The sequence below is a fragment of the Tenrec ecaudatus genome, chromosome 17 (assembly GCF_050624435.1).
Source record: "Tenrec ecaudatus isolate mTenEca1 chromosome 17, mTenEca1.hap1, whole genome shotgun sequence".
NCBI lineage: Eukaryota > Metazoa > Chordata > Mammalia > Afrosoricida > Tenrecidae > Tenrec > Tenrec ecaudatus.
The window spans coordinates 19,909,801-19,928,211 of NC_134546.1; the positions used below are offsets into that span (position 1 = coordinate 19,909,801).

The 18,411-nt window shown below is 47.4% G+C and overlaps 1 protein-coding gene across 1 annotated transcript in view; it reads right to left on the minus strand.

Annotated features, from left to right (window-relative positions):
• Positions 1-15,083: 15,083 nt before the first annotated feature.
• Positions 15,084-18,411, minus strand: part of PLB1 (phospholipase B1) — a 132,026-nt gene continuing 128,698 nt past the window's right edge. Inside the window, exons 55-56 of the mRNA XM_075536066.1 lie at positions 17,630-17,704; positions 15,084-15,242 (exon numbers count right to left, since the gene is read on the minus strand). Of these exons, the coding sequence (XP_075392181.1) occupies positions 15,084-15,242; positions 17,630-17,704 (234 nt within the window). The remainder of the gene's footprint in view (positions 15,243-17,629; positions 17,705-18,411) is intronic.

The window sequence follows — 18,411 nt, forward strand, 5'->3', positions numbered from 1 at the left end:
TTACTCAAGTTGATAAGAAAAGTTATAATTTAATAAGGGGGGAAAAGTACAGTTTAGTTATTGCAATAAGGAAAGCACCATTTAATGATGCTTGAAAACACTGATTTGTGTGACCAACAATTTGCAGTATACAGGTCTAGCATTATAGGGAAATGATCCAATATAGGGAAAATCAGGATGTGGCTCTTCTGGGATAAACCAAAATATAAGATACATTCGACATTTAATTTTTATAATTTGTTCATAAAACTTAAAAGTGCAAATTACTGCCTGAATTATAACTTTTTTCTCTCATTTTCCCCACAATTGCCAGTTATCTTACATGGACAATTTGTTAATGTTACATGATAAAATTATATGAGTATAATCAAAGGGATGTTATTATCATTAGTCAATGGAGATTTGAAAACTTTTTCTTGGCCTAAATAATGTATATGTACAACAAAGATCTAAATTTAGTTCTTTGAAGAATTCTAGCATGATAATTTATCCTTTTGGAATATTAGCTCTTTGAATATTAGGTCCTATTCATTTCTTAGTAATAATTACTGCTCTAAATTAAAACACTTCTTACAGTATTTGAAGTGCTCCAAATATATGCTCTTCCTTAAAGGCAAGAAAAATATGAATATTCTAAGTAGAATCTTGAAAGATAGTGTTTACATGAAAAGCAGGAAGAGTTATTTGCCTTACAGATTTTAATTTAACAGAATAAATACACATGTCAAATTTCTATAAATGTCTGGGAATATTTTTAAGTACAATGCTTAATATGGCCAATTGCATGTTTCCCTCTGCATATACATACAAAATAAAATTGAAGTCACCATGAGTCAGAATTGACAGCAAATAACAGCATAGTAAGACTAGAGTTTGGTAGATCAGGGAGGTGTGGTGGTTTACAATAGCAAATAACAGTGGATATAGGGAGAAGTGGTACATAATTTAAATTAGAGTGAAGTGGAATTAGGAGTGTTGTGGGATGTGGTAGAGGAGTCCAAGATGAATCCAAACCTCTGAAAGAATGAAGACACCATTTAGTAAAATGAGGGAGACTTTGGGAGGGGTAACTGAGGAGAAATAAAGAGTTCAGGAGTGGACGTGTTAAGTTTAAGATGCCTGTGAGATAACCAAGAAAGGAGCTCAATGACTGAAAGAAGCAAATTGGTTCCTAGACAATTTTTCTATATTATTGATGAAGGCTGGAACTAGATAACGAAAAGCCTGCAAATCCACTTGAATATTCTCAGTTAACAGCAGTACCACTCGTCCAATTGCTTAAACTAGAAACTTGGAGTTATCATTGTCTTTATCTTCAATTCCCTTTTTGAGAATCTGGGCTATTCATACTTTAGTTTGAATTAAAGTGATCATAAGTGTTTCTTAAACTCATCCTACTACCAGTACCTTGGATCAGGCCTTAATATGTTGAAATATTACAGTCATTTTTTAAGGAGACTTCCAAGCTCTACTCTTATATAGAATAGAAACAGAAAACAAAGCAAATAGTTCACAAGAGAGGACAAACTGCCTTGAGCTTGGAAAGAAAATAACAGGATAACCTCAAATGGAAAAACCTCATCAGAATAAAAATACATCTAGTAAATAGTAAACTAACAGGAAAGAAGAAAAGTCACAAATAAAAGGAATTAGGCATCAAAATTCACATGGAACAAAGAAACCGACAATGTCACACACAAAGACTATCATAGCAAATATGTTATTAGATGTCAGTAACACTGAATGTAAATTGATTAAATGTACTAGTCCAGAGACAGCATATTGGATTAGATAGCAGGACTCATAAATATGAAGCTACAAGAAATATAGACAGACAAAAACTAAATTTCAAAGAATGGAAAATATCAAACTACTGGCAATTTCTTAAGTGCCAATATTCTCCAATAAAGTAGACCAAAAGGCAAATGTATCATAGAGCCAAGGGCATTACATAATGATTTAAGGGGCTATTGAATAAGACACAACCGTAAACATCTATGCACCTAATGAATGACTCAAAATTCATTGACAAAATTCTTACAGAGGTGAGAGAAATGCACAATAATGCAACAATATTAGGAGACTTCAACATACCACTCATGAAGAACCAAAAATGGAAAAGAAATGTGATCTTTTATACATACAGAACACCCCCAAAACAAGATCTATCCTCTTCCAGTGCAGTTGTAACATGCTCCAGAAGAGATCATATATTAGGCAACAAAACAACCCTTAATAAACTTTAAACCAGACATTACAGACCATTTTCTCAGACCACAATGCTCTAGAATTAAAAATCAAAAGAGCAAGGGTAAAAAAACATGGAAACTGAACAATACCCTGCATAAAAACTACGGAGTAAATGAAGTAATGAAATTTAAAACTTCCTTGAAAGAAACAACAAATATACCCAAACCATAAGGGCACAGAAAGCAGTACTCAGAGGGCAATTAATAGCAATAAAATGCACATATTAAAAAAAATCAACACCGGAACCCAACAGCTTTAAAAGTTATAACAAGAGCAACCAAATAAACCCTCAGCCACCGGAAAAGAAATGGTTATTGGGTGCCACTGAGTCAGTTCCAACTCATGGTGATTCCATGTGCAACAGAATAAAACATTGCACCATCTGCACAACTGATGTTTGAGCCCATTGCAGCAGCCACTGGGCCAACTAATCTTGTCAAGTGCCTTCATCTCTTTCATTGCCCATCTGTTAAGTATGCTGTCCTTCAGGAACTTCTCTCCTGGCAACATGTCCAAAATACATCATGGCTTCTAAGGAGCATTCTGGTTGGACTTCTTCCCAGACACATTTGTTTGGTCTTTGGGCAGTGGGTGGTATCTTCAAGCTCCACCAGCATTGTAATTCAACCATATCAATGATTCTTCAGTCTTCTTTATTCAATGCCCAAATGTCACATGCATATGAGGCGATTCAAAATGCCATGGCTTGATAGCCCTGTTGGCGTAGTGGTTATACATACGTCGGGCCGCTAACTGCAAGGTCAGCGAAGGACTAGATGGTTGACTTGGGTGAGAGAGAAGGTAGTTCACAAGAGGGAGGAGAGAAATTACAGAGGAGGGTAAATGATTGGGGGTTGATTAATAGCTTAAAACTGTTGAATACACAGTTGATGATTTGAAATGTAAACCGCCCACCTAATTTACATGAAAAAGCATCAGAAGATGATTCTCTTGTTACTCCCCTGCTCCCTGCTCACACACTCCCTGCTCCCTGGAACCCCTCTATATTTTGAAAGCCAGGTGCCGGGGAGTGGAGGCATAACAGCTTAAGTCTAATCAGCGTGGCTATAAACGGCCCTTGAGGAGAGTGTCTATATTTCTCTCACTGGAAAAGTCAAAGCCCATTTTCTTCCTGTCCTCTCCAGTAAGAGGAGAATGTGCATCAGATATTGTATCCTAGTGATCAAGTTCAGCCCTCCAGGGACAGCGTGTGGGTCACACAATCCCCATCACAATGACAGGGGAGGTTGGGACCAGGCATCCTCCACAACACTGTCCTGGAAAAGGAGTCTGGTTCCTGTTGCCTGCTGAGCGGAGCCAGCGTGACTGGCTATCCACTTGGTGCCACCGCCCCGTGCTCTAGACCCTGCTGCAGAAATGGATCTCTGAATGTCCTGCCACACAGTCCAATGGATCACACAGCTGCTCGCTTGAGTGAGAGCCGTGTTCAGAACCTGCCTCAGGCATGGGAAGTCTCGATGACCTGCAAGCTGGCATCCAGGTAGGAGGTTGACCTGGAGGCTGCCTGGCACGTCAGAGCTTCACATCTGTGTTGAATCTTCCCAGTGAGGCTGGAGGTATCCCAGGGCCCCAGCGCCTGTGAAAGATGATGGGCTGGCCCCAAGGATGCATGTGAACTCAAGCGTATATAGAAGGAAGAGTCACGTGTTAATCTATAAATACGCCTAAGTGTTGTAAGGACCAAGCGATGTGTGTATGTGCTTCTGGCTCACAACAGACTTTTCAGAACTTTAAGCTTGCCAACTGCTTTTGCCATGTTGACTGCTACAAAGAAGGCACATGGGGGTTTCTGGAAGAAATGGGAAAAGAAAATGGGAGGAGAGAACAAAGGAGGTCTCTTACCCAAAACCTAACTGCCATTGAGTCGATTCACACTTACAATGACCCTAGAACTACACCTGGTGGTTTCTGAAGTGGTTAATCTTTATAGACACAGAAAGCCTCATCTTTCTCCCAAGGAGCTGCTGCTGGGTTTGTACTTCAGACTTTATAGCTAGCCAGCCCAGTGTTTAAATTGCTATGCTACCAGGGCTCTTTAGAGGTGTCTTTGAAGTAGGGTAATTCTCCAAAACCAAAAACCAAACTTACTGCCATCACGTCGATGCCTACTCAACAACCCTATAGGATAGGGTAGAACTTCCCCTGCGAGTGTCTGAGATGGAAACTCTTCATTGAAATAAAAAGCCCCGTCTTCCTCCCTTGGAGTGACTAGTGGTTTCGAACTGCTGGCCTTGCGTGTAGCAGCGCTACATCATCCTAGAGGAGGAGCAAAAGGAGGGAGATGGGGTGGGGTGGGGGACAGGGAGAAAGAAAGGAGAAGACGGAGGAAGAAAGAGCAGGAGGAGGAAGATGGAGCATTAGCCACAGATGAACAATTCAGTTTCATCTACGGCATCTTCTCACTGTATGCTAAGTATAGAAGATAACAGAGTTGAACAATGGTTGGACTTAACATATGCTCTGTAATGAAATTACCTTAAGGCATCTGGCTCTCATGTGAGACCTTGAAGTCCTTTGGGCTAGGCATGATGCCTTTTTTTCCCTTTCTGTATTGGACCTATTGCATATTAATCCAAAAAACAAAACCAGTTCTGACTCCTCCTAAGCCCATCGATGTATGTTTGAGTAGAATTGGGCTCGCTTGCTCCATCAAGTTTTCCATTCCTGGTCTTTTGAAAGTAGATCGCCAGGGCTTTCTTCTGAGGTATGTCTGACTGAAATTAATTCCCCAGCCTTTCAGGTAGCTCCTGGGTACTTAATTGTTTCTATTACCCAGGAACTCCAACAACACAATAAAAACGAAACTCAATGTTAACCAGCTGATCCTAACTCAGAGTAGCTCTATCAGACAGACTAGAACTGTTCAAGAGCGTTTCCAAGGCCATAAATCTTTAGGGAAGTGTGTTAGTCTGGATATTTTAGAGAAACAAAACCATAGAAACTCATATGTATAAGAGAGAGTTTTATATAAAGTGCACATCAAGAAAACGTCCCAACCCAGTGCTGCCCAAGCCCACAAATCCAACATTAGCCCATATGTCTGACACCAATACACAAAGTCCTCCTCCATCTAACAAAACACACGCAATGAGACCGACTGCAGGGGGAAAGCCAAGTCAGTGAACATGTAAGTATCTCAGTGCTGGCAGGGGTCTCCACACGGCTGCTCCAGCACCCAGGGCTGCATTGAGTTAGGTCCATGGCTTTTCCTTGGGGATGTGTTACAGGAAGTGAACCTTGCCAGCTCAAGCAGGGAACTGGCTAAGGCAGCAGCACCCTGGTCTGACCATCACAAAGCAAGAGACCCGAGAACTAGAAAGGCGAAGCTCACTGAGCTATTTATCCCTCCGCTCTTCAATTAACCCCACATGTGTTTATCAGCCAGGTTGACACAATATACTTTATCTCAGGAAGAAACTGCCACAGAGTAGCTGGTGGTTTCAAACCATCTCTTTTTCTTATCAGCTGATTGCTTTAACAATTGCACCACCAGGGCTTCCCTATAATATGATCCAAACCCATTGCCACCATTGAATCCACTTCTCTTGATAGGACAGATAACCTCATCTTTCTCCTGCAGAGAAGCGAGTGGGTTTGAACCACTGACCTGACAGCGGCCCAATGCCTAACCTACAGTGCCACCGGAGCCCCTTAGATGTTGAGATTTCGTAATTCCACAAAATGGTCTCTGTTATACTCTACAATTTTTACTTAAGAAGTGCCTTCCCTTCCACCTCAAGTTGTAGTCCAGTGTTTTCGGTGTCAGCAGTTAGAGGTCTTGGAACCTACTGCGGGCACGGTATTTTAATTACACTTGTTTCCTGAACTGCGCAGCTCAGGCCAAGAGCCAACGCTTTTGCATTCAATTTCACTTCAGTTCCCTGCCCGCCCCCGCCCCCACTGCCTGCCTGCCTGCCCATTAGACTCAGGCCCCTTTCCTTCTAAAAGCCTATTGGGCTAGCTCATTGCTTGTTAGCTGCTTCTGCTGCCCATCCTTTCCTCAGTGACACCAGTCCTTTCCTCAGTAACAGAAACCCCTTCCCTAGGTAAATGCTGCTGAATAGATGATCCCAAATAAGATGTATGGAATCCTAAGGAGGAGATTGGTAAATTTTGCCACTTCCAAATTGGTAAGTGGGGACTTGACTACAGCCAAGAAGAGTCCTTTGGACTCGGGGTTTCTGGGCTGAGAACCTCCTAGACTCAGGAGACAGAACTGTAACACCACAGATGGCACAAGATGGCAAGAAGTGGTGACTGGCTGAGAAATGGTGGCATCAGAACTAGGAACTGGGTGCAAAACAGCAGGATGGATTCCCTGACCCATGGAACAAGCCAGATGCACTGTCCACAGTGAAAGAGCTTAGTGCTTTGGGGCCAGAGACTTCCTGGTGGAGTGGGATGCCACCTGACGCCTATCCACAGAGTGAGAGAGCTGAGCACCTTCAGGCCTAGGCTTACTGGTAGGGTGAAATGGTTCTGGGCATGGACTGGCAGAGCTACAGCGCTTGGTAATACTTGCCCAAGCAGGACAGTCGCTGGACCAAGAGTCTGCGGAGGCCAAGAGCCGAAGAGAGGCTGGCCTGTGGGTATAGTTGTTCTTATTGAAGAGCCGAATTCTGAGGTTCCTTAATGGCTATAACCCGTTTTGTCTCTACTAAATCCCACAATGGTGAGTCTGGTCTGTGAGTTCTGTTCGGCAGAACTGTAGAGAGTGCTGTGGGGAGACAGCTGGTGTCAGAATTGGCAAGAAGTCGGAGAATGCGTGTGACGGCTTCAGAGGACTCAGCCTTCGGCTGAAGCTGATGGTGATTCTCTTTGCCCACGTGAAGTCAAAGGTGACCAGATGCCTCCCCCATGCCATTTTTATATCACCCCATCGTACCACCAACCAAGGAAGTCAGGCCACCCAGGGACCAGTCTTGAACTGGGTCTCAAATTCTCTGACTCTGAGACCCAGTCTTACGGAGACTCGAGACCTGCCCTGGTACTCTGTGCTACATACAGCACACACGGGGCAGCAGGTCTTGAATCCAGGCATGACTGGGCTCCTCAGGCTGTAGACCTAGGAGCCAGCTGTGGCCCCAGTGAGCCTGCCAGCTCGACCCGAGGAGTTGCCTCCCTGGGGCACATGCGTTGCCTATGCAGTGATAATGTTTAACCCTTACAACCGCTCATGTTTCTTGCATGCTTGTTCCGTTGCCCCTCGAACTGCACAATAGACCAGGAGGAGGAATAGCGATTGTCTCCATTTGTAATCAAGGAACACGAGGCTCGGCATAAGTAGCTTGCTCAATTCCCCACAACGACTGCATTCCATTGAAATGGTGGATTTGAACTCAGCTCTGTGAGACTCCAGCACCAGCCGTCTTAGCCACTCACTGTGCACTACTGTTGCAAAGCGGGCAGGTATCTACAGAGATCATGTCACAGAGCGTGTCTGGTGCTTGGAGAAGCTCCTGATGCAGCTGGGGAAGTGCCTGCCCCAGACGTCTAGCAAAGACCACAACCTGGCTTTCCATTCCATTTGAAGCCATCGCTGTAAGCCCTGTGATGGCCTGGACGGAGACCAGGTGGCTTCCTGCCAGATCTGCAGTGTCTAGCACAGTGCTCGGGGCACGGTAGGAATGGAATAGATATCTTGGAATGAGCACAGAGAGACATTTAATTGAAAACTATGAGAAAGAACACGAGAGGCCAAGATGGATCTTTGAGTCCAGGTATGGCATACTATATTAGTATCTCATATGCTCAAAACAATTTCTTTATTTTAACTTTTTCTAGTGGTAAACTTCTTTACCTTTTCAACATTTTTTCATGAACAAGTTAGTGAAGTTAGTTATATTTATCATGTTGTTTCTGAATTTCCCAGCATCCTTTTAACTGAAATTCAGTGTCCCCTAAGCAATGAATACCTCTTTCTCCTTTGTAGCTATGAATAAACCTTGGTTTCCCCTTTGTAACTATGACTAAACTTGGATGTCTATACATGTGCCAATCACTCAGCATAATGTTTTCAAGGTTTAGCTTTGTTTAATTTCTCATATGGCTGAGCAATATTACTCTGTGTACAGCGCATTTTAGTCGTGTTGTGCACCATGCATGTGTGGCTGGACACCTTGTGGCTGCTGTGAACAGTGCTACATCCACATCGATGCACAAGTGTCTGATGCATTCCTACTTCCAGCTCTTCTGTGTATATGCTACCTAGGAGCGAAATTACTGCATCCGAGGGGAGTTGCATGGTCGTTTAAATTTTCACGTGCATACTCATCTCCCGAGGGTCTTGCTAAAATACACTCAATGCAGTTCAAGTGCGATCTGAGGCTGCATTTCACACAAGCTTCCAGGTGATGGCCACCCTACAGGCCACTCTTGGAGAAGCCAGGCTCTATCTTTCCTAGGATGGTCAGACTGGTCGGAACTGGCATCTGTCAGCAATCAGAAACACTGCAACCCACCTGGGCCTCCCCTGGGAGGATTACTACAAAAGGCTCGAGGCTGCGTCACCAGAAAGTAGAGGATTGCAGGTGAAACTCCAGACCAGTTTGGTTCACAGCCTTATCTGGAGCCTGCTGAGCTGTGCTGCTCAGGGCCCCGGGAGGACACAGAAAGAAAACCAGCGTGTGTCCTATGCTCCCTCTGCTGGAACCTTAGCATCATCTCAGGGCAGAGAGGTTTGTGCGCTGCAGCCTCCAGGGAGTTTCCTTTAAGATAGAAGCCTCCCTACCAGTCAAGTCAATAGGATTCCATGGGCAGGTGAGATCAAAGACTGCTTTGTTAGGGGTCTCTGTTGTGGCGTGGGCTCTTTTGGACAGAACTCAATGATTCTCCCTGGGCATCTCATTTCCACCATTTAAAAAGACCATCACCTCCATCTCCATCAAAATGTTGCTACTACCACAACTGACTCAACCAATATGGCTGCCCCAGCACCACCGCTACCACCTCTATCATCTCCACCAGCTCCACCACCTTCACCTTATCTATCATCACCACCACCACCATCATTCCCCCACCTCCATCATCTCCACCACCTCCATCATCTCCACCAGCTCCATAATCACCAGTCCCATCGCTTCCAATTGGCATTTGTGCTTTGATAGTTCTTACAGTGCTTTCACATCAGTCCAATAAAGGCGGTCTCATTGGCTTCTTTTTTTTTTTAAGTCTAAGAGTCAGAGAGTCCTAGGTCTGAGGTCTCACAGCTAGTTTCGGATTCCAGAGCCAGTGTTGCCATGCTCTGTCTCCTTCACGCTGCCCTAAATGCCCTCTTCCACTCCAGGCTCAGCATGGGGTCTAGGGCTGTTACCTGGTCGGGGGAGGACTTGTTCTGTTGGAAGTGAGACATGGCCTACCCTGGGCACAGTGTTTCTTTCTGTAAGTGCGAGCAGCTCAGAACCAAACCAAATGGTTAACTCCATGTGGTCTGTGGCCATGCTACTGTGCCGAATCCGCAGGCTAAGTGGGTCTATGCACTCAAACCAGCTCCCAGTTCAACAGGAGAACTACAGGGTGTAGTCAAACACAAAGCACTGATACGAACCGGCTTACACTGTCATGGCAACGTACACTTTCAAAGAGCCCCTAACACTTTATTACATATTGCCCCTTTAAGGTAGCCAGCCCAGGCATTCAGCTCACTTTTTGGAAAGGAAAGTTGAAGCTCAAAGAGGTTAAAGGACTTGTCAAGGTCATAGACCTAGATGAGAAGGCAAATCATCCACCCTAAGCCTGGGCCCTTTAAGCCACCCTGCAGGCCCTGGCTTGGCTGTCTCTCTTGGCCACTCAGCCTCAGTACAGCAGGGATTTCAGAGGGAACACTCCTTCCAAGCCCTGACAGATTTATTGCTAGCAATTTGTCACTGCTGGTTTTATTACTAAAAATGTGACATTTTGGAAAAACATCTGCAAATGAACCAACGAAGTGCTCAGAGAGCTGAGTTGGCATGCGTGTGGGGACAGGACACGGTGCACCCAGGGGAGAGGCAGGACTGCCTCTGGATGGGACGGACCCAGGCACAGGGAACCAGTGAGCAGAGGTCATGTCCGGAGAGGGCTGGTGCAGGGAGATGCCTGCAGAGTGTGTGGCCTGGCGGGCAAGGGCCAGGACAGGCTCCGAAGTCCAGGCAGGGAGGAGGCGGACCAGGTCCACAGTCCAGAACCCCTATCTGACCATGGACCAGAAAAGGAGGGGGTGGGTCTGTCACCCAAGAATGGGGCTTAATGCTAAGGATTGCAGAAACAGTGTTTAGACTCTTGTCCAAGATAGAACAAGGCTCCAGTGCTCGGGAGTCCGCAGGGAAGGGCCAGCAGGCCTATGGGAGGAAACAAGGAGGGGCAGAGCAAGGAAGTCCTCAGTACTGCGGTGAACATGTGCCCCTCGCTGTCCGTGCTCTGGCTCACACTTCTTTAGGATAGAGACCTGGCAGAGATATTGCTGGTCCTACGGAATTTCTGTTCCCGGTGGTTTGAGGCAGGGCCGTGCTGCTCTCCACAGCAGTTGCACATTTTCACAGTCTCACCAGTAGTGTGAGACTGCTAGTCGGGTTCCGATCTATGCCACGTCTCCAGCATTGTTTTCTGTTTTTTAAAAACTTTGTTGACAATGCCAGTGGTATCTCCTTGCTGTTTTCATTCACATCTCTCAGATGCCTAGTGATCATGAGCATTTCTTAATATAGTTGTTGACTGCCTGAAGGTCTTCTTTGGTGAACTATCTATTCATGTCCTTTGCCTACATTTTAATTATTCAACTTTCTCTTGTTGAAGGGTTGCAGTTTTCCATAGGTCTTAGAGATTGGTCCCTTGTCTGATGTGTCATTGACAATCCCCACCCCCAGTCTATGGGTTCTCTTTTCACTCTTTTGACGAAATCTCTGGATGCACATCACTGTCTCATTTTCAGATGGTCCCAGTCATATCTTGTGTCGTCTGCTGTGTGTGTGTGTTTTCTTCCCTTATGTTTGGTAGTGTTGTCACACCGTGTCTTAGGACCCTTAAGTGTGTTCCTATTTTCTTATTGATGAACTTTATAGTTTAGGATTTACATTGAGCTCTTTAATCCAATTAAAGTTCATTTTTGTACATGCTCCAAAACATGGGTCCTGTTTCATTCTTCTGCAAGTGGAATCCGATTTTTGCCAGGACCATTTGTTGAAGAGACTCTCTCTTCTCTCTTGAATGTGTTTTAGCCCTGTGCTGGAGATCAGTTATCGGTAGGTAGATGCATTTATCTCTGGGTTCTCTATTCTGTTTCATCGGTCTCTGTATCTAGTGTTGTATTTCAGAATTACTGTCATCTAACATTTCGGAGGTCTAACTGCTGTTTGTTGTGCCTACTCTTGATGTCCTCATGTTTTCCCCAATTAAAATGTATATAAACCGCTGAGCTCCACCTGGGCCCCCGGTGGCATAATGGTTACCAGTTAGGCTGCTAAAGCACCTCAAGGTCAGTGGTTCTAAATTACCAGCCGCTCTGGGGGAGAAACAAGGCTTTCTGGTCCCGTAAAGAGTTACGGTCTCGCCAACTCCCAGGGCCAGTTCTGCTCTGCCTTATAGGCTCACGATGAGTCAGAATGGACTGCGTGGCGGTGAGGTGTTTTTTGCTTCGTAACTCCACAAATTCGGGAGCTCTACTACAGTAAACCTTGGTACCTGTAGTTACTCTGGGGGAATGATAACCTGCTAATTAGAGACCGCTGCGTCAGGCTGGCTGGCAGCACAGGTGCTTGTAAGGCTGCTGTTCCTGGGCTCTTATTTTACACCACCTTTATTTGCAATCTGGTCCGAGTTACTGCTGGCATCGTTTACTTCTGGTGTGCTGGCTTTAGTTAATTTACTTTCTGCTGCATGGGGGGAGGGTGGGGCATGTTCTTCCTCCATCCTGAACATGAGTGTTCATTTTGGTACCTGTCGCACTAAATTATCAGAGTAAAACTTGGGGTCCGTGACTACTTCGCTGCAGAAAGGGAATCACAATCAGGGTGTGTGGCACTTAATGACTGCACCACCGTGCCAGGCACTTAATGACTGCACCACCGTGCCTGTCACAGAGTAAGCACACCACCATGGTCAGCTTCTATTAGGACCGTCTTTCGTCACCCTGGCTATTTGAAATAGCATTTGCATTTCTGGGTAAAGTGTGGCCCAATATTTCCACCACCGGGAGAGAACAATCACTCCCAAGCCCTGCCCTTGCCACGGTGACAGTGGGCTGTGCTCAGCCGCCCCCCAGGCTTGCTTGCTGTCCGTGTGACTGCGAGGTCTTCCCTCTCTCCACTCCAGGTCCATGCAGCTTTCCCAATCCCTGCCACCCGCTCCTTTCGGCTGCTAACCAAACTTGCCTTCCACAGCTCGCTCCTTCATAGTGCCGCGTCCTTTAGGCGGATTCTCTGACCAAGAACTACCCACACGAATCTCTCTTTGTCAAGTCCAAGTGCCTGTGTGGAGAGGAGCACAGGGAGGCGGCATTCTGGGGCTGTGGTGGTCACTCACAGGGGCTGGTCTGGAACTCAATCCTAAGCAGAGTGCACAAACATTCCTGGAGGTCATGGCCACAGCCCGTGCCCAGTATCTGTAGATAGCACTAGGCTCAAGCATCTGCGGCGCATGGATTGTTAAATGTCAGCTCTTGGGCATACGTCTGGCAGGCATTTGGAGCCTGGTTTGTGGTTGTATTCCCGTGGAGAACATTTGTATTGGTTTCTGTCAAGTGTCCCTTGGTTCCAGCCAGGGACCGTGTCTGATCATTTCCCAGCCAGGCGCTCCAGGATGACTCGGGTGGTGTCGACTGGAACCCCCAGCCCGAGTGAGGGTGACCGACTGTTGTTGAGGATGACCCCTTGAGACCCCATGCGAGTCTGATGAGAACTGGGGTCACAGAGTGTTCAGTGGCCAGTGTTTCAAAAGTCAGGCATGGCCTTTATTAAAGGACTCAAACCGCTGACCTCTTGGTTGGTAGCTGAGTGCTGGCCATTGCCACCACCCAGGGACTCCTGAGTGACAATGAATTCACCAAAGCAATGGAAGCTGGAAGGATCGAAAAAGAAACCAAAGATTGGACTCTTGGAATTGGGGGGGGGGGGTTGTCCGTAGTCCTATGATCCTAAGCCAGGGGGACCAGTGGGGGTGGGGTGGAGGTGGAGGTCCTTTGGTGTATCTATGAGTCAATCAACACATTCTTCAGATTGTAGGAAGAGATGGGCGTGGGTAGGATGCTCCTTTGTGTGAATATAGAAGCTCAGAAGAACAGTGGGGCTGTACAGAGTCTCTCGGGATCCTCTATTCTGTTTTTCCAAAGGAGATAAGCAGATGAACCCGAATGATAGACTGATAATCAGGCCACACGCTGTGGCTCCAGTTCCCAACTCCCCCCTTGGCCTGGCCGGTTCCTCTTCCCCCAGCATCCAGGAATGAGCCTGACTTCTCACAGGGGAGCGTCATGTTGCAGTTCACCAGGCTACACAGCATGTCTCTGTGCAGCTTCGCATTCATATACACAGTGCTATGCAACAGAGAGACTGGGTCATATGAGTATCGTTTTACAGACAAGGAACCTGAGAAACTAGGGCTCAGGTTGAAGAAGGGGCTTGCTTCAAAGGCCGCATTATTTAAAGGCTGAGATGGGATTCTGGCACCATGGTTAAGTGCTTGGCAGCTAGTCCAGGGGCTGGCAGTTCGAACCCACCAGCAACTCCATAGTAGAAGGGCCTGGCATATGCTCCTGTCAAGATGGCAGGCTGGGAATCCTCTGGGGCAGCTCTACTCTGTCACATAGAAGCACCGTGAGTTGGAATCATCGTGCCTGCACATGCCACCACCTGGAGTTCTGACACGGGTTCTTTGACACGTGTCACAGGCTTGGGGACCCGGGAGACCCTTGCGATGCAGATGAGAAGGTCCTGCCCCTTCGCTTTCTACGGGGAACTAAAGGGCTCTCTGAGTCAGGCTCCCACCCAGCGTCTGGCCTTGCTCCTGCAGGGGCTCAATCAATGACAGTCTGAATGACGCCCCTGACTCCCTGGCTTTCTCCCAGAACCCTGGCTGGGCAGAATCAGGAAGTCTTCCCTCGGCTTAGCACCTGGAGAAAACCAGCACACGTGAGGCATTCATGACCAATCTTGTCATTTCTTTAAAATGCCATTTCAAAAGGGCTCTCCCTCAGGAATCTTCCCCAGGGAGCCCCTCCCAGCCTTGGAAGCCATGGGGTACCTTAACTACCAAAGGCCGGGACTTAATGGTGCAGTGTCTCCTGGCTGCTTGTGTCTGGAAGGTGTTTATGTCTCCCAGCAGGTCATGGCCGGCTCAGCCTCCGATGTAGCACAAAGCCCCTCACTGTTCTGGGTGGGAAACAGTCGCTTCCTAGGACATATTTGTTGGATTGAATTGAAAGGTGACCAGCCAGCCCCAAGCTTCCAGTCCCCACCTGGTGACCAGAGTATGTCCTCCCTTTACAAGAGTGGCCTTGGTAACTGAGCACAGCTCCTCATGGAACTGACGTGGGCCCTGCTCCGAGTGGCTGAGTGGCCGTGCCAGGACACGAAAGGCATCCAGCGCCCACACCTGAGTTACACAACAAATGGAAAGCAAGCGCTTCAAGGAGGCTAGTTCAAGAACAGAATGGCCGTTAGCCTTTATTTAAACTTGCCAGTTTCAGAAATACTGTTCCCAACCCCCAGGGAGTCATGAGGGTCCCCTTTGGCTTCCCATAACTCCTATCTATTGAAGGAAGCCATTTCCATGGTGGCCAGGGGTGGCTGAGGTAGCAGAGCTGGCGACTGAGAGTGGGTGGGGGTTCAGGCTCCATGGGGTCAACCTCTCATCGCTCTCCAGGCTATCAGCACGCCGGCTCCAACCAGAAGGCCCAGTCCCGCTGCCACTGGCACCGCCCATTGGAGCACAGTGCTGGGTTCTTTGGCTTCCTCTGGAAGCAGCTGGCTGTTCCTCAGGGTGTATAAGTAGGGACGTTCCTGGGGAGGAACAGAGGTCAAGTCAGAGATCAAGGGCCCTGAGACCCATCTGTTGCCCACCTGAAGCGTCTTTGGGCCCCCTTGAGAGCACATCCATGTGGGGCTGCTAACCCCAGGTTAGCAGTTCAAAACCACCAGCCACTCTACCAGAGAGAGATGAGGCTTTCTACTCTGGTCAGGTGATCTGGTCTTGGAAACCCACAGGGGCATTTCCACTCTCAACTCAATTACAGGTAGAGCTTCTTGCATTCCTGAATGTAAGGCTCCCTAAGTACACTGCGAGAATGGGTCTCCCAAGGAGGCAGCCTCCTTCTTGTGTTTCCTTGCCAGCATCTCCCTTTCTAAGTGTCCCAGTTTGAAAGGTTGCGCTCCATAATGGGGGACTGATGAGCAACCCTTGGAAGAGAAGGCTGGGCAGGCAGATAGAGCAACCTGGGCTTTCCTCTCAGCTACTCTTGGAAAACAACTCTCATCCCAGGAGTGCTCAGGAAATCAGGAAGGTAGACATGGGTGGACAGCTGTTTCTGGAGTCGATTAAAGGACACCAACGTGAGAAGGGCTGGGGGAGGAGGCACATGGACCTTCCTCCCTGGATTCTTTTCTTCCTCCCACCTCTGTGTTTTCCTCACTCTGATTGGACATTCGTCAAGTGCCTGCTCTGTTGAGCCTGGTGCTCCCAGTGGTGACCGGTATCTGAGGTCTCAGGAGGGACATCTTCTCTCATTGTCCAGTAGGCAGAGAAGACAGGTACCGAAACCATCACACCAGCAAGAAGAATGACAGGGTCTCATGAGAAGTACCAACAGAAAGGAGCAAACAGCACAGGTGAGTGTCTGGGGGATGGGGAAATTAATTGATGATAAAGTAGATCTCAGAGAGGGAAACGTCTGAGCCTGGGAGAACATGAACATAGGCGGAGTTGGGAGCATTGACTACTGCCAGAGGAGAAACTGGCAGTAGTCATAGCACAGATAGAGGCAACTGTGGGGCTTGGCTGCAAAGTTGGTTGATTTGCCGGGAGCACAGAGTGTGAAAGGCAATAGGAGGAGGTGAGCCTTCCCTCTGGCCGCTATTGAAGAGGGAGTAAGGGATCAAGGAAGGATTCTGAACAGCTGGGACAAGCCTGGGGTTACTTTTTAGCAGCAAGTGAGGGATGGATGGAGAAGGGACGGAGGAGGAAAGTTGGGAAGACAAGTCAGGGACCATGTCAGTGATCCAGGTAAGGGTTGTCCATGCTCTGACAAGGGTGAGCAAGAGGATCATGAGCTCTGAGAATATACGCGCTGTCTTATTTATCTTTGCCTTCTCATTCTTAGCTCCTCGTACTGCCTGGCATGGGAAATAGCTGCCCTACACCTTTTTCAAGACAGAATCTGTCAGATCCTTAAGTGATGGTGACTCAAGGTATTGGATCGGCACTTGTCAGTCAACTTCTCCAAGAGGAATCCTCTCATTTTCATCAGAGCTGTTGTCGTTCCCTCTCACCCCTTCAGCTGCCTACACCCCGAGAAGGTGTGGTGCTTCAGTGGCATGGAAGCGAAGTGAGATTTGAGAATGGTGGTCAAGAAACAAGATGCCCAAGCACAGCAACCTGTGTGGCCAGGAGGTGTCGAAGGGATCAGATATCAGGCACCAAAGAACAAAAAAAAAATTGTATCATTGTGAATGAGGGGGAGTGTAGAGTGGGGACCCAAAGCCCATCTGTAGGCAACTGGACATCCCCTTATGGTCGTGGGGAGAAGATGAGTCAGTCAGGGTGCAGTGTAGAAACGATGAAACATACAACTTTCCTCTACTTCTTAAATGCCTCCTCCTGCACTATCATGATCCCAATTCTACCTTACAAATCTGGCTAGACCAGAAGATGTACTCTGGTACAGATAGGAACCAGAAATACAGGGAATGCAGGGCGGATGATCCCTTCAGGACCAGTGTTGAGAGGGTGATACCGGGAGGGTGGAGGGAAGGTGGGGTAGAAAGTGGGAACCGGTTATAAGGATCTATATATAACCTCCTCCCTGGGGGACGGACAACAGGAAAGTGGGTGAAGGGAGACATTGGACAGTGTAAGATATGACAAAATAATAATAATTTATAAATTATCAAGGGTCCATGAGGGAGGGGACAGCAAAAAGGGAGGGGGAAATGAGGAGCTGATAGCAAGCACTTAAGTAGAAAGCAAATGTTTTGAGAATGCTTTGGGCAACAAAGGTACAAATGTGCTTGACATACAATCTGTATGTATGGATTGTGATAAGAGTTGTATGAGCCCCCGATAAAATGATTTTTAAAATATCTCCCAGAGGACCCCTCTGTGTGTCCACATAGAACACCCCACCTTCACCCCCCATTGAGAGACAAGCTCAGTAGGTGGGGCTGTTACTCACAGGAGAGGGGCACTTCAGTTTGGTTCGGCTGTAGGTGAAGTTGTTGGAGGTTGCCTTGTTGCCCACTGGTTCCAGCTGAAGAGAGAAAAAGGTGAACACGTTTATCTCCTAAACGGGGAGAGTCTTCCCAGCTGGAGGAGGGCTCTCGTTCCCTTGAGCAGGAAAGCTTGAACCCGCAGAGCTGTGGTGCCAGCACAGAGCCCGGCAGCCTTGGGGCGAGGCGAGACCTGACTTCGGACTCACCGACCGCAAGGTCAGAGCTCATCAGAGCAGGGTAGACCCCTGAGTCTGGCCTCTTGGGTTTGCTGATGAGGAAACTGAGACCCAGAGAGAGAGAGAGAGACAGACCCAGTTCAAAGTCCGCAGCCGGTTTGTAGAAGGGTTGAACTAGAACCTCCATCTCCTTGCTTCCCTCCTGGGTGACTGATGGCAGACATAGAATTCCAGTGTTCTTCCATGGTGATGCTCCTATTTACCGACTTCTCCAAGTGCACGGGGCTGGTCACGTTCAGGGAAACGTTGAAAGCGTATTGGCTGCTGTGTTATCCTTAATACACTTGGCTGATCAGTCTTAAGAAACTGGGGTTTCCTTACTTGATCTATTTAGGTTTTCCACATAGATGAAAGGTCTGCTTGAAATACTCCTGGGAGAACCGGCTTAGAGAGGTTCTGCTCAATGTTTTCCATGCATGGATCCTCTGAGGATAGCCTGGAGCTGCTGCAGCCTCTCCTGGCATGAGGCTTCAACAAGCCAGCCTGCCCTCGAACAGGCAGCAAGCAGC